Here is a 15,732-nt window from a genome sequence, read left to right on the forward strand (position 1 = left end):
AAAAGAACAAAGAGCTAAACTGGTCACACACATGAGTTGCTGAAACCTTTTCACATACTGTGCAGTCAGTAATTGTAAAGCAGCAGCTGAATTCTCCAGATATTCTGTCCAGACTATGTAGGCTCCAGACTACAGATTAAAAGGCTGAATGGGAACTTCTGTTAGCTGCTACACTGCAGGGTATCAGAACAGTGGATATTTCCTTCACTTTTCAGTGTTCCCCTTGCCCACATCAATATATCACAAAGAAGAAAGTGAACTGACTCGAACGAAAAGGGGACATTAACTAGTCTGGTGGTAAATACGGAATCAGAGGGCAAGAAAAGAGATAAGAAATTATGAAGACAGATAAATCATGAGGGGTGGTGGAAAGAGAATGAAAAAAATGCTTCAGGGGATAGGTTTTGATCCAGCAAAGAACATGGGAAAACAATTATTAACTCATGAGCAACAACTTTTAATTTCAATAAACTGAAGAAGTTTGGGACCATGTTCTAGGAATTCCCTTATCACCTGTGAGTTATCACTGAATTGTTTGCAGCACTTCTGAATGCTCTTGCCTTCTGTACAAGGATGGCTACATTCATGATGAGCCCGTGCATCCAGGCTATACCCAAGGTTTGTTAGAGAGATTGTTAGTCAGATTTGGCTAAAACTCCCAGGATTAATACAGATAATTGTGTTCCAATGCCTGCAAATACTCCCTAGCCCTGTTTAATTTACTAGCATAACTGTAGCTAGGAAATTTAGGAGTCTGATAAAAAAATTTGATGCAGAGAAAAGGAATAGAGAAAGAAACAGAGTAACAGAAAAAGAAATAATCTAACATTAATTTCCAAAGATAAGGACACAAGCTGAGAATAAATCAGGATAAATCGGAATAAGTCTGGACAAAGAACCAGATGGAGCAGAATTGCAGGACAGAGTATAAACACCAGTATGACCCATGGCACCCAATACACATTGTCTTTTAGCATGCAAAATGGACTCATGCTTCCTGAATTATCACTCTTCTCTTGTTAGCAAGTATTTGTGAAATTTCAAGTGCAAATTTAAGAAACTTTTTGAATCTTATTTGGTCTCCAAAATGGGTCAGAAATAAAAGGATAACAGTGTATTGACACTCCAAGTGACAGAAATTAGAAGACCTTTGTTAACATTTTAGGTTCTAATTCTTCAGGATGCCATTATGATAGCACATAAATGTGGCCATTTTTAAGGTTTGGACTTTATGTGACAGATTAATTGAAGGAACATGTGCAAATGCACAAGGTAAATTAGAAACACTGGAATTATATGATCTGTGTGGTTTCTTTTACCCCACTCATGAAGGCTGGATCTTATTTAGCTAACACCAAGAAGGAGCCTCCAAGAATTCCTCCTCATATAATAAACAGAGTACATTACAGGATATAGTCAAATATTAAGGAGCATAAAGCACCTGAAAATCTTAATCTTTTGCAGAAAAGGAGGAAGTTTGCTTTTTCTAGATTTTCATTACCTCATCCAGTCTCCAAAGTTCTCAAATAACCAGTAAAATTCTGAGACAGCTTCATTCATTTTGAAAATAGTTAAGTATTTTTTGTTTCCTTCTGTATCTCCTTCATTTCTTAATCTACACTTACATGCTAGCTTTTGTTGTCAATATCAACTGTGCTATGTGTTTGCATGTGATCTTTTAGAGAAAACTGAAGCAAAAGAACCAGACAGTACTTATGTATTTCCACAGTTCTGTCCCAACACTGTCCCTCATCTTCCTCATGCCTTCTCTACCTTTTGCCTTCCTCTTACAGAATGATTTAACGTTAGCAGAAAGGTCTTCTGCTATTCTGTGCCAAGGTATTTGTGATTTCTGCCCCAGTATTCCTGTGCTATTCATTTTATACTCACACCTGGCAAAGATATTGTATCTTTCTCATGCTAGATTAAAAAGAAAATAACATGTTCTTCAAATCGTGGATACCTAATCTGAAACCCTCTGGATGATGTACATTCTCAAATAGCAAAACCACAGCTGAAGGGAGTAGACACTACCCTTTGACATGTAGGATACTATATAAATGAAGATGGTCTGACACTTCTGGAAACTGAATTTCTCAGACATGATTCTCAAAATGAGCTTTTTTTAACTTAAACTATGTTTATTTGCAGTTTAAAATGGTAAAGTTATCAATGTCATAAAATAAACAGCACATAGCCCAATTAAATATTTCTAAGCAGACTCAATTTATGATTAAATTAGTTTATGTGTATTTAGAGAGGATTAAAACTTCAGGATATGGGGAAGCAATTTAAAATTGAAGCTGAAATCAAATATTCAAAAAATGTATAATTTTTTGTTAATTTACATAATTTGTGGATGTATTTTAGGAAAAAATAAGAAACAGCATATATTTTATACTTATGTGATTTATAAGCCTAAAAATCTTATCGCTGCTGTATTCTCTTCTTTAATTACTTTATGTTGTAATTTTAATATTCTTTCATTTTAATGCACTTCAGACACATAGTATACAACAGATTGTTTAAGAAGGATAAAAACAAAATCTATTATTCATTAAAATGTAATAACTGTTCAGAAGGAAGTTATGAGTTATTAACTCTGAGTTATGAGTTATTCATAAGTTTATATTACACAACAGAGTATCAGACTGCAACAGGAAATTAAAGTGACAACATCCAACTCATAATAAAACATTTTTAAATGTCTCATTATTTTAAAATATTTATGTAATTATTTAAACTGAAAAAAAGTACTGAAATAGTAATATAGGGATATTCTTCAAAAAATACCACTGTACTCTGTTCTAAATATTTGAAAACAAAGAAAAATAGATCATTCTCTAGACTGTCTTCTTATACTTACCAAACCTGACATATTTAACAGTTTGCAGGTGAAAGATAAAAAATTTAAATTCTACCCTAGAAATGGTGTTCTGATTAATCGAGATTAAAAATAAAAAAATATTTAGAACATAAATATAATTCAGTATATAATTCAAATAAACAACTTTCTCTATAGGAAGTATAATATATGCAGCGCAATACCTGTATATGCAAACTGGACAAGATCCCACAGTGCATTGGGATCTATGCCTTCCATTTTGATCTCTTCTTGCTTGGCTTCACAAACATCACTTGTAAACATGGCAGCAAAGTAGTCAGAGACAGAACTAAGGACAAGTCTGCAAAAATGTTAGAAACCGGTTGTCATTTACATCGACGTGTATTAAAAATCTCATATATTAAAAAAAGCCCTTAACTTCAAAAAAAACCACCATATTTTCATAGTAATTACAAATTTCCAAGAGCAATATATTGTTAATGCATGTAGGCAGCCAAATACAGCATGACATTTAATTCTAATTTGTTTTTGCTTCCTGTGATATGAACCAAGTAGCATATTAGCATATGATTATAAAACAGACACAGAAATTAGAGTTCAGTCTTTCTGATAATTTTCCAATCATGCAAATGTGCCGATTGTTAACAAGATAATCTCTCAGTTACAGAGACCTATTGCTGAAAAACATTTTGTACTCAGCACTGTTCTTAAAGGCTGTTTATAAAAAAAGTTAGCAGTACATGACTTTGCTCAAGTCTTTAGCCTTCAGTAAAACTGTTTCGTAATTTAACGTTACTCATTAAAACATAAAAACAGACAAAATCCTCAGCATTGTGTAATGCAATGTTTTTGTTAAGAAACTTTTCCAAAGAAAAATAATATCACAATACTTAAAAATGTGATGACTCGTTCGGGGATCTGATTTAAATAAATCAAAACCACAGCAAGTACCAAGTAGGATTGTCACTACTGGGACCTTAAGCGAAGAATTCTTCTAAATACCATCTATAGTAATGTTATGGTTTTGTTAGGAGTGAATATTCACAGATGATCTTCAGCTAGATATGTGGTACAAGTTACCACCTATCAGCCAGCGTGGTGATTGTTTTTGCTCTCTTAGCTCATCCAATAGCAAAGTAAATATGACAGTTAGAATTGGCTGCACAATTTTACAGTGCTTTAAGCTACTATATTTTACCTGCAAGCAGAGCAGCTTGAAAGTGTATGTATGATCTTTACTCTGGCGCAAATGATGGATGATGGCAAATTAGCCATTTCATCAACGGAATATAGCCAAAAAGTTAACTCATTTCAAGTCAAACTTTTCCCTTAGGAAGTGCTTCACAGGCTGAATTGAAGGGAAAGAAACTTGCTAATTACACTTAACTCTGAAAGGTGACACCTTTTGTAAATCTTAATTGTGTTCCAGCGTTAAGATAGGAAGTGAAAAGTGAGAAATCAAAGCAATCATTTAATTTGTAATGATCTTCTTTTTTCGTAGCTAAGAAGGCTCAGAAAAGCTCTAAATCTTGGTTTAAAGGCATGTTGACCTATTCATCAAGAAAGGTCAGGTGTTTCAGGATGTCACCTTTCTTAACTGCTGAGAATACATAATAAACTCTTTCAACCTTGAGAATCATAGCATGTAACTCCTGGCTTAAAATGAGTTTGTGGTCTCAGAAAGATTTTTCTCCAGATTAAGGGACTTCTTAATCTTTAATAAAGCTAAATTCAGCCTGATGCTTTTCTGATTTCTTTTATAATACAGAATGTAAGTGATTCCTGTTGTGACTTTTTTTATCCTATGATACCTTTATGTTTTGTTTTGTTTTGTTACAGTACGTCTCCTTGCATTTTTCACAACTTTTTTCTCTGTCTCTCCCCGCTCCCAGAGGGATGGGGAGGAAGGTGGGGGGGAGTGAGAGAGCAGCTGGGTGGTTCTGGCTTGCCGGCTGGGCTTAAACCACAACATTCTCATGCACCTTTGATACAGAACTCTCTTAACATTGTTGGTGTATTTATTAATTAAAGGAAGCAAACGAAAGAAGCAAATCTTGATCACTTCTTCAAGCAAGCTCTTAACAACATTTTACCACCTAGTAGAATCTCGCAATACTTGGATTGAAAACTCATAGGCATAGCGCAACTTTATTCCAAAGATATTATGCCAGCTCATATAGAAGCTGAACATTCATTATTTTTAAATGCAATTTGTTGTTCTGTAGAGGACACCAGCTGACACTGGGCCACTAATAGTGGTGCTCTACAGATCTTCTCACAGGAGGCAAGCATTTACTGTATATAGAAGTCATGACTTCCTATTAGCAAAACATATACTAAGGTATAGCTATGCATGGACTTGAAAAAAGAAATAAGAAAAAAAGGAAGTAGACACTGGTTGCCACTTCCAGAACAATTTTGGCAGTACAAACAAAACTGGCACCTTTCCTGAGTAAAATACATCAAAGAAGCAAGCTGTAAAACAGAACAACTGTGATTATACCACATAGTGATTACCTTTCCTGATGACTGTGGTACTCATCCCTCACCAGTTTACTCAATGCAGAAAAATCTATAACAGCCTTGCAAAAATATATGGTGAATTTAATCCAGTACATAGACTATTACATGCTCAGTATCAAAGACCCTTAGAAAAAAAATTTTTCTAGACGCCAATAAATTTTTTTGAAACAAACTATTGCCCACAAACTTTAAATTGTCATATCTCCTATCTCAGAATTTTGATCGGTATCTAATTGAGATCACTTATTTTATGATGTCCATAATTTGGAATCAGATGTCTTTTTTTTATTTAATTCAGTCTTTCTTACACACACTATTACAATTAGCTTTAATACACACAAAGTAGAAAATGGTATAATTTTAGCACAAATGACACCACAATGTCATTTGTACTAAACGACAGCACAAACCCAAATCTTCCTGTTCCGTACTTATTAACAGACTGTGTAAAACTAAGTAAAGTGTGTTGCTGTAAAGTTATTGGTACCTTGGGAAATTTTGCTTGTTGAGATCTCCACTCAGTTTTTTATCCATGGCAATGTATTTGTTTTGCAACATTTTTTATTTTATTTTTCATAATCTGTTAATTCTGTTCTTTAGGGTCATTTCAGATTAATTAGGATCGAGCTGAATGTGTAACATCCATTCCCTACTGAAGAATTTGCCACTATAGGTACATTCTACTTCCACCTGTCATCTAGTCAGCATTTCAAATATAGAATTCTTTGCCATCTACCTTTCTTCTTTTGCAGTCACGACACTGAAAAGTTAATTTGGGCTTGTTACTGTTATAACTGCCTTCATCTTCTGAATTTATAAGTATGTAAAGAAAGCCATGAAATATATCATGAATTATTCTTGTCCATTCTTGTCAGTGAGTATATAACAGTTGATGAGAATTGTCTTATACTTTCCATCTGTAACTGTCAATATTGATGGTCTGTCCTGTGTGCATATCTCATCTTGGCTGGAGAAAAACTGAACAGAATTACACAATAAAGTTTTGGGGTTTTTTTCTCTGACCATCTGAGCAGTATTTATAAACTAACCTATTTGTAAAGGAAAGCTGGTTTAGAGCAACCACATAATAACAACAACAACATCAACAATAAAGAATCGCCAAATGAGAAACCAACAACCCTCCCCCCCAAGACCATGGACAAGCAGATGGAATTTTCAAGAGCTGATTAAGCCTGAAACAAGCAAGTTTCCTTAGTGTCTTAACTTAAACATAATTTTCTTCCATTTTAATCTATTATATAATGCATAGCTGAGAGTATGTGATACTATCAATCTTCACTAAGTGATGTTCCCTCTTTGCCCTGAAGACCATGCCTTTTGTGTTTACATTCTCTTCCTCCATTTTTTTTCTTTTTTTTTATTTTCTTTTAATTCTTAAACTGTCTCCAGACATTTAAGAGTAGATAGAGTAAGTGGCTTTTTATCGTTTCAACAGTACAAAATGAAACGCAAACGTACATGTCATTACATTGAGCTATGAGGAGAAATGTCAGAAACACAGGGATTAGATTTGATGAAAGTAGAGATCTGTGAAGTCATTAGAATAAGTGACTGCTTAAGTATGTAGATCTTTTTCATACAAAATGATACAATAAAGCAGAATTCTTAGTTTATCTTCACAACTTACTCCTCCATAGAGCTCAGTTTGGTGAAATCCTTGTGTGTTATCTTTAACCCCTTTTTTTTAATGGCAGCCGAACAGGTCTTCATGATCCAAGTTATTCTTGGATGGCCTCCTTTGTTATTCCGTCATCTACCTGGTTTTGTTTGGTTTATGTTTATATTCTATATCACTTGTCTCTTTCTCCCTTCTTAAAAGAAGAAAAAAAAAATCACCATCTTAGTCACCCTCCTCTGCACACACTCCAATAGTTATATGTCCTCATATTAAGGCACCCAAAACTGCACACAGTACTCAAAGTGAGGTTGCACCAGTGCAGTATAGGGTGGAAAAATCACTTCCCTCGACTGTCTAAGCTATGCTATGACCAGGGGAAGAGTGTGAGGAGGAAGAAGTGGCAGAGACAACATGTGATGAAATTACCATAACCCCTATTCCCCACCCCTCTGCACTGCTAATGAAGAGGAGGTAGACGAGTTGGAACGGAAGATGAGCCTGAGAAGAAGGGAGGGGTGTTTATAATTTCTGACTATCCTACTTTGCTGTTAACTGTCATTACATTAAATTAATTTCCCCCACGTCTGCTCTGCACTTGACAGTAACTGGCAAGCCATCTCCCTGTCCTTATCTCAACCAATGAGCTTTTCCATCTTATTACCATCCCCTTCTGCTGAGGTGGCTGAGTGATGGAGTGGCTTGAAAAACACCTGGCAACTAGCCAAGGTCAACACATCACAGTCAGATGTAGGTGTTCAGGTAACTTAAGCTGTAGATCTCAACTGATTACAATGAGGTCAGACACATGGCCATATCAAAACCAAAACTTACTTGGATAACCAACGTTAAAATCTCAGAAATTATCAAAACTCAAGGCCCATTTCTGCATGAGCAAAATCTTGAACTGGTACATACTGAATGATGTAACTTAAGATCTGTTATGTCTGAAAAAGGTACAAATAAAGCCAGAAGAGTTCCTTGTGGAGATCACAGAAATTCCTCTGAAAATATTAGTGGCATTTTCAGTATCAGGAAATATTCTTTATCAACTACTCTTTCTTCTTAAAAAAAAAAGTAAAAACAGAAGTTATCAATCAAGGTTAATATTAAAAGCTTATCTAAATTGCATCTCTGCTTTCCCTCTGATAGCAGGAATTTCTGTTGTTCTTGCCATTCTGTCCCAACCATATTACTTGAACAATTTTGTTTTAAACTCATGGATGGTAGGTTGTGGTAAACATCACAGTTTAGATGCAATGTTTGAAACGGGAAGTTCCTCAAACCTTAATTACAGATATCTGGGAGTGATACATAGGGGAGCTGTATTGCTTCTATATAGCTTTTCTACATGGAAAGCTATGTGTGCTTTCCATGTGAATCCGTTACTGATTAATGCAAGAAAACAAGCTTAGGACTACACACTGTACATTTTACCTCTTTTACCCACTGCCTTTAAACTGTCTTTCCTTCTCTACCTGGTTCTTAATCCTTTCATCTCTCCTTTCAACTTAACTTCCTACATTCATTTTTTCCACTTTATTAATACTGGGTTTCTTTCTTAAACATCTTCTCTCTATAGTAGCGCTCAAAATACAGTGAAAAAAGATGGCCCTTCCCCCTACAGAACTAAAAAGGAGACCATAAATTAGTTTGTGGAAAGAGTTTTATTAAATTTATCTGAATTATAGTAAATAAAAGTTGTACTATTTTAGAGCTGAGCATCCAAAAAAGGCATCAGCTGAATTTATGATGAAAAATTTAAATTTCATGTTGAAAGACAGTTTTTCACTTTTCATACAAACATTTGTAGAAAGATTAGCCATTCTAACACATTTCTTTGTTATGTATGTAAATGATAATTTTCTTATCAATCTGTGCTACTTTTTCCATCACACTAAGAATCCCCTCTGATCCCTACGTATCAGAAAGAACACAAATGCCTATGTACCTTTGATAGTAAGATAAATCAGAAAATGAAGGAACTCTCATTTCTCATTATAAACTCAACTATACTTGACAATATTGAAACACCAACAACAGTAGGTTTATTGGCTACTTTTCATTCACAATCTTGAGTTCTCACTAAGTGCAATGAAAATCAGAATCACAAGCTGAGGATGCAACTCTTCACTTAATATTTTTTGCATTTTGTGTTTTTATTGAATTTTCTGTTTTATTGAAATTCCATCTCTGTTATATGGGAGTGTTTTGTTTTAATTGAATAGGGATAAGTAAATTCTATGCTTATATTGCTGCTTTTTTTTTTTTTTTTCTCCTACATCACTGAGTTCCTGTATTGATTTATGCACCATTCCTAGTCAAAGACTTATGGCTTAAACCTTAGTCTGAGTTTAGCGTTGCCTATAATATTCACTTCTTGGCTGAAAGTTTTAATGAACTCTCTAGTGTAAATCAAAAAAAGTCTATCACTTGTATTGACTTTGGCTGGTTTTGGCATTTTTGATGTTTATTCAGTAGCTGTAGAATATAGTATTTCAAATGCAGTATTTCAAAAACAATGCAATACAAGCTAGTTTCCTTCAAGCAAAATAATCAAATTATTTGTGGCAAATATGTATTTTTAGTTTTATGTTGACCTATGGATTATTGCTTGATTAAGGTTTGTTTTTTTTTTTACCTTGAAAATAAGTACTGCCCTGATCATGTCACTATAGTTCTGAATAACATTTACTTCCCAGTGGTTTTCTATTTCAGATGACATGTACTAGCTGCAGTCTAGTTAGATTTCTAGGTACAACTGCATTTGGGTGATTGTGTCTTGCATAAAAGAAGGAAGTGTCAATTATAGTGGGTGGGCTCTACTAATTTGCTTGTTTTGTAACAGCAATGCCTGAGTTCCTTCTATTCCAGGTACTTAAAGTTGCAATGTCTGAAAGAGGTTATAGTCTAAATGAGAGGTACAGAAAATGAGAAAAATATATATAGCATGCATCTCAAAAGTGAGTGGAGAAACTACAAATGCCTGTTCATAATATTTTAAAATTAGAGTTATGGCACAGCAGTAACTTCTCCTCTAGAGAATAAGTTATTTAAACAGATCACCAAAGGACATAATCAAGATATGTGATTAGAGAAGAGGGAAATAAAGGAGCTAATGCTACCAGCAATGAAATTTTATATTTTTTTGGTTTTAATTTTTTTAAATTTTTTTAGCATGGTTTGCCTTCAGGTCTTTTAGGTCCCTGTGCCCAGCGGCAGGACCTATGGGGTGTCACTCATAATAGAAGATGTACTTAGGCTGCAGCTAACTGAACTGGACATACACAGGTCCTTGGGACCAGAGAGGATACGTTGAAGGAGCAATGGCTGAGGGAGCTCAGCAATGTTATTGAAAGACCACTCTCTCTTTAACAGATCATGATAATTACAGAAGATTTCTGAAGACTGGAAAGATCAATTTCTGTGTCATTCTCAAGAAGGAATATATGCGTAACTACAGACTGGTTGTATATTATAATTTTTTTACAGAAAGAATGAGAATATTGTTGTTGATTCTTGCCATTTACTTGGCCTATTTTTGCTTCTCACATTTTTCAACACAGTTAAAAAAAGAATAAAATTTCAATGTCTGAATCTACGTTCTTAAACTACATTCAGAAAAAAAATACTTCTTAGATACACAGAAATATTCCACAATTGATATAATTTTCCCTTTTAATGTGAATGATATAAACTGGCAGTAATATACTGGCATGTAAAATTAGACACCAATTACAAAACCTTAGGTTATTATCTCTCCAGTTTTCTTTTTGATGGGAGGCGCTTTAAGGCATATCTTGCAGCTCTGGAACACTGAAAATGCAGATGGACAGAAGGACTGTAGCTTAATATTATTCCCTCTGTACTTGTTACACACATAAAGAAAAGATGTTGGTGATTTAGATAAAAATGGCATCAAACCACAATTATCAGGGGTGCATAAAGTGCCAGATGCATGATACATTTAACAGCAGAAAAAGTCTTGAACACAGGAATTCTGTCAGTTGCCAAGTCAGTGGGAAGAAGCTATAGGGACTTAGCTGGCATATAAGTATAATTATCATCTGAGTATGTGAATGCAAGGAAGAAACAGGAATGGCAGCTCTTAGAAAACAAGGGAATAGAAACAAAGTCTTAAAAATAAAAAATGCTGAAAGAAGAGGACAAGGACTTCTACATTTATTACAGCTATTAATCTGAAACCACGCTGTTTGATGTGTGCTGAAAACTACCTAGATCAATCCATTATTGCTTGTAAAGTGGGATTATTTTATCATTTATTATAATCACTGGGGCAATTTAAATATTTTAATTAAGGTTTCTGTCTGGTTTTACTTTATAGTATTTGAACAACAGCTTTGGATTTGCAGTCTTGCATATTGCATCTTTTTAATTATTATTATGGGAGTTGGAATATAAAATAGTCAATTTTTCTGTAAAACAGAAAAAGAACAGTCACTGCAGGGAAAATGTTTGGCACACTCATGGTAAGTTTGATAGTTGAGGGCTTCTTGAATTTTTGAAATCTGTACAAAAAAAAAGAACCAACTTTAGAGGCCCAACCTTCAAATACTACTTTGTGCAGCCACTTAAAATTGTGGTGTTTAAAGCAAGAAGAAAGCAGGCATAAGAGGCCACAGAAAACACCATTCTAAGACATAAGCAAACCCAAAACATTTACTTTCAGAGGTGCAATATCTTATGCATATGCCCTACCTATGTGCAGGTATTTTGCGATTCCCAGCAATGAGGATAACGTCACAGAGTTGCTGCTGCTTCAGATAGCTCTCCATCTTTCTGAAGGTTTGCTCTGCATGGTGAACAGCTTGGTAGAATTCCTCAGAGCTACATGAATCCATGTCACAATGGGGTGGCAAGGGGTGGCTGGATCCTGACAGTCTGTAAACCACAAGAGAAACTCCACGTTAATAAAAGACGTGACCAGACTTCATCACAGGCTTCCAGAATCTGATATATGTAAACAATGCATCCTTCCCACTTTTCACCACTAGAAGTACAAAATAGAAAAATCTTACTGCATTAGGAGGGACAACTGAAGTTGTAAGTCTGTTAACAGAAATGTTGGTGCTTTTTTAGCATAGACATGGAAGTAATCAATTTATTTATTCTTTGATAAAGTTATTCAAAAAATCAATATGAGCAACCTAATCTAGTGGAAGGTGTCTATGGCTCAGTGGTTGGAACTAGACAGTCTTTAAGGTTGCTTCCAACCTGTGATAAACACATAAATATACTGGCTTTCACGAATCATAGGTGTGGTTATGTGGATATAACTGTATGAATTTACAATAACAGAAACAAAGCTTGTTAAAGACACAAGATTAGACAAGAAGTCAAAAAGGGCCAGAACTCTTGACCAAAATGGAGTCACATAGCAAAAGAATTTGTAAAGGTAAAAGAAGGGGGGGGGGGGGGGGGGGCTTGGTATAAGAAAAGCTAGTGCCTGAAAAACATGAGTTAAAGTACTTTTTAGCTTAACTAGGTTGTAGAAAGAGAACAATGTTTATGTTGTAAGTCTGTGGAATTTAGTGGCCCCATTAAACACGAGTTAATTGTTTCACACTAGTCTTCTAAAGTATCTTTAGTTTTAAAGAACAATGCTTATGTTGTGTGTGGTGAGGTAACAGGATTTAGTGGCCCCACTAAACATGAAGGAGTTATTTCACGCCATCCTTCTACTTATCAGTTAGTTTAGAGATAGAGCCTCCCAAACATCTGCTAGCTTGGGATACTCCTTGTCTGCCCATCCTGCAATAAATTTTGCAGGAAGATCACACTGTTTTAAATCATTGCTAGTTATCAGAATTACAGATATGGCTGGTTTCAGCTAGTTGTGTGATTACTGGGGTGTCCAACTGTGCCAAAGGTGAAAAGTACACTGTGAAGAAGACTGCTTACTTCATCCTGAAGACCCCTGCCCACAACCACTGGACAGCAGTGAGCAGACACCAAGAGGAGGAGACTTATGAGAATAAGTTCCAGGAGTTAGTTATAATATTCCCCGCCTATATGAGGGAATTATGAATATGTGTGTAACTAATGTAATAGTGAAAGTATATAAACCTGTAACAAATTCTAATCACTCGCGCCTCTGTCTACGGTCATGCGCCCAGCACTGTTGCCTTTGCTTTATTGACTTTGTCCCTCAATAAAACACAGTCATCTCGTTTAGAGGAGTGAGTTCGTATTTCACAAACCTGTTGTGGTTTGTCCAGCCAGCAACCCAGAACCATGCATCCGCTCGCTCCCTCCCTCCTCCCTTCGTCCCCCCGCTCCCAAAGGGATGGGGAGGAGAACTGAAAGAATGTAACTCCCATGGGTTGAGATAAGAAAAGTCCAGTAACTAAGGTGTAACACAAATCACTACTGCTACCACCAATAATAGTGATGATAAGGGATATAACAAGGGAAGAGAACACAACCGCTCACCACCTGCCGACCAATACCCAGAGCGACCCAACCAGTGATCTAGCCCTTCCAGGTAACTGCCCCCAGTTTATATCCTGGGAATGACGTGCTGTGGTATGGAATACCTCTTTGGTTAGTTTGGGTCAGGTGTCCTGTCTCTGCTTCCTCCCGGCTTCCCCTCCTCCCTGGCAGAGAATGAGACTCTGAAACTCCTTGGTCAGAGTAAACATTATTGAGCAACAACTAAAAACATCAGTGTTATCAGCGCTGTTCCCAGGCTGAAAGTCAAAACCACAGCATTGCAGCAGCTACTAAGAGGGAGAAAAATGACTGCTACTGCTGAAACCAGGACACAACCAAAACTATTCCATGATTCCATGGGTTTATGAAATAGAGAAAGCAAGTGTATCTTCCCACTGATTCTAAGAGTGCCTAGTGTAGTTCACTTCTTCAAATTCACATTCATTTTACAACACCCGAGAAAGAAAAATAAAACTCTAACTGACTTAATTTGCAATCAATTGGGAATATATTCTTAATGATAAATTACATACTTTTAACCAAAAGATGCATTAGTACAAAGTGAATTTAGCCTACAAACAGAATGTCTTCAATTAAAAAAAAAAAAGGAAAAAATAGAAACACAAGAAAAAAATAATTATTTCCTCATCATATATGTTCTTAGTTAAAATTTACTTAATTCAGTGTTTCAAGTTCAGACTTTTACTGAAAACAAGAAAACGTGTCAGCAAGTACTAGCCCTTGAGGAAACTAATGCTACTATTTCCAAATAATTCACAACACAGATAATAGCCTCTTCTTTACAAATATGTCATGAGATTATTTCAGATGAAAGCCATAAGGTTTTATCTATCTTGTAGTGCTAAAAAATTAAGAATTCTAATGAAATTCAATATGAAACTGATTTTTTTTTAGCTTCAACTAGATATATATGAAACAGCTTACATAATGAAAGAGCAAAGGAGTCCAGCATATGAAACAATATTATCAATTAATTCAAACCAGTGTGATTGTTTTATATATTCTATCAAAATAGAAGGAGCACATAAGGAATGTTCATACTTTATGGCAATAATATAACAGTTTCATTGCATGAGGTTAATTACATTCAGTAGATACTATATTGTAAGAATGATATCAATAGACCTATAGTAAATCCAATCTGCACTCCTGGTGGTAGAAAAATTATAAAGTGCATTAATATAATAAATGATTAAAATCATTAATTAGATAATAATAATTTTGAATATTAGTTATTAAAAATAAAAAATTGCATTGTATTGACTCTTGGTAGATTATAGTACAGTTCAGAAAACTGTATTTCTTTCTGATATATGCTAGGGGTTTACTTTTGAATTAGTTTTTGTCCAAAAAGTATTCCACATGGTCTCCTAAGTCATTGTACAAAGGTCTACAGGTTTAAGAAGGAAAGGCTGGCCCATCTTTCTGTCACAGTAATTACTAGGCTTCACAGAATTCCTTTAAAGTAGCTGTAAGCCTGCATAATGAAATATGGCCTGCAGATAATTTTACAGGGAACAAACAGAGTTACCTTTGTATCTCACCCCATCATCTATTCTGTGCCACATGCTGGCACTAATTATTTAAGAGAATGAGTTACCTATTAAAATTATTACCCACAGTAAATTCACTTGCATAACATTAAATTGGATTCTGAGATATCATCAGCTGGCTTATATTGATCAGTATTGCCATTTGTATGATGGTAATATAATACTGTGAAACTCTCTGTAGGAAATTAAACTGGCAAAACTTTATTAACCATGATTCCTCAACACAAACCGTTATGTATTACTGATTTAGAAAAGGACATTTCTCTAATCCTGTTATACTCGATCTTGTTACATAATTATGTTATGCGAGGTGTCTCTTGCAAACTTCTCCTAAAGGATAAAACAAACATAATCTGCTTATGTGTTCCTATCCAGTCTGGAGTACAAACCATGTTGATCAGAAATCCAATTTTATTTCCATATCTTTGGATGATCAACAAATGCTTTCACAAAAAAAAAAACTGTAATGATGGAGCTAAGCTCATTAGTATGGGTAGTGGATAGATATTTCAGGCTTTTTCTTTTTTTTTCCTCACTTTGATGAAAGCCCTATGCAGACTTTTTTAGTTTTATTGCTGAAGAATTAGAATGACAAGTAATTTACAAGAAATAAATCAGTGCCTAATAAATGAGGTTTCTAGGGTCAAACAGACTCATTTCTTCCCTTCCTCCAGGGAGTTTAGAAGTGACAATAGCAGCAA

The 15,732-nt window shown here is 35.0% G+C and overlaps 1 protein-coding gene across 1 annotated transcript in view; it reads right to left on the minus strand.

The window, feature by feature from the left end:
* Positions 1-15,732, minus strand: part of KLHL1 (kelch like family member 1) — a 204,914-nt gene that overhangs the window by 119,543 nt on the left and 69,639 nt on the right. The window contains exons 2-3 of the mRNA XM_057424079.1: positions 11,724-11,906; positions 3,049-3,185 (exon numbers count right to left, since the gene is read on the minus strand). Of these exons, the coding sequence (XP_057280062.1) occupies positions 3,049-3,185; positions 11,724-11,906 (320 nt within the window). The remainder of the gene's footprint in view (positions 1-3,048; positions 3,186-11,723; positions 11,907-15,732) is intronic.

This window comes from Pezoporus wallicus, unplaced genomic scaffold, assembly GCF_028554395.1.
Source record: "Pezoporus wallicus isolate ANWC-B61680 ecotype Strahan unplaced genomic scaffold, APGP_CSIRO_Pwel_v1 contig_16, whole genome shotgun sequence".
NCBI lineage: Eukaryota > Metazoa > Chordata > Aves > Psittaciformes > Psittacidae > Pezoporus > Pezoporus wallicus.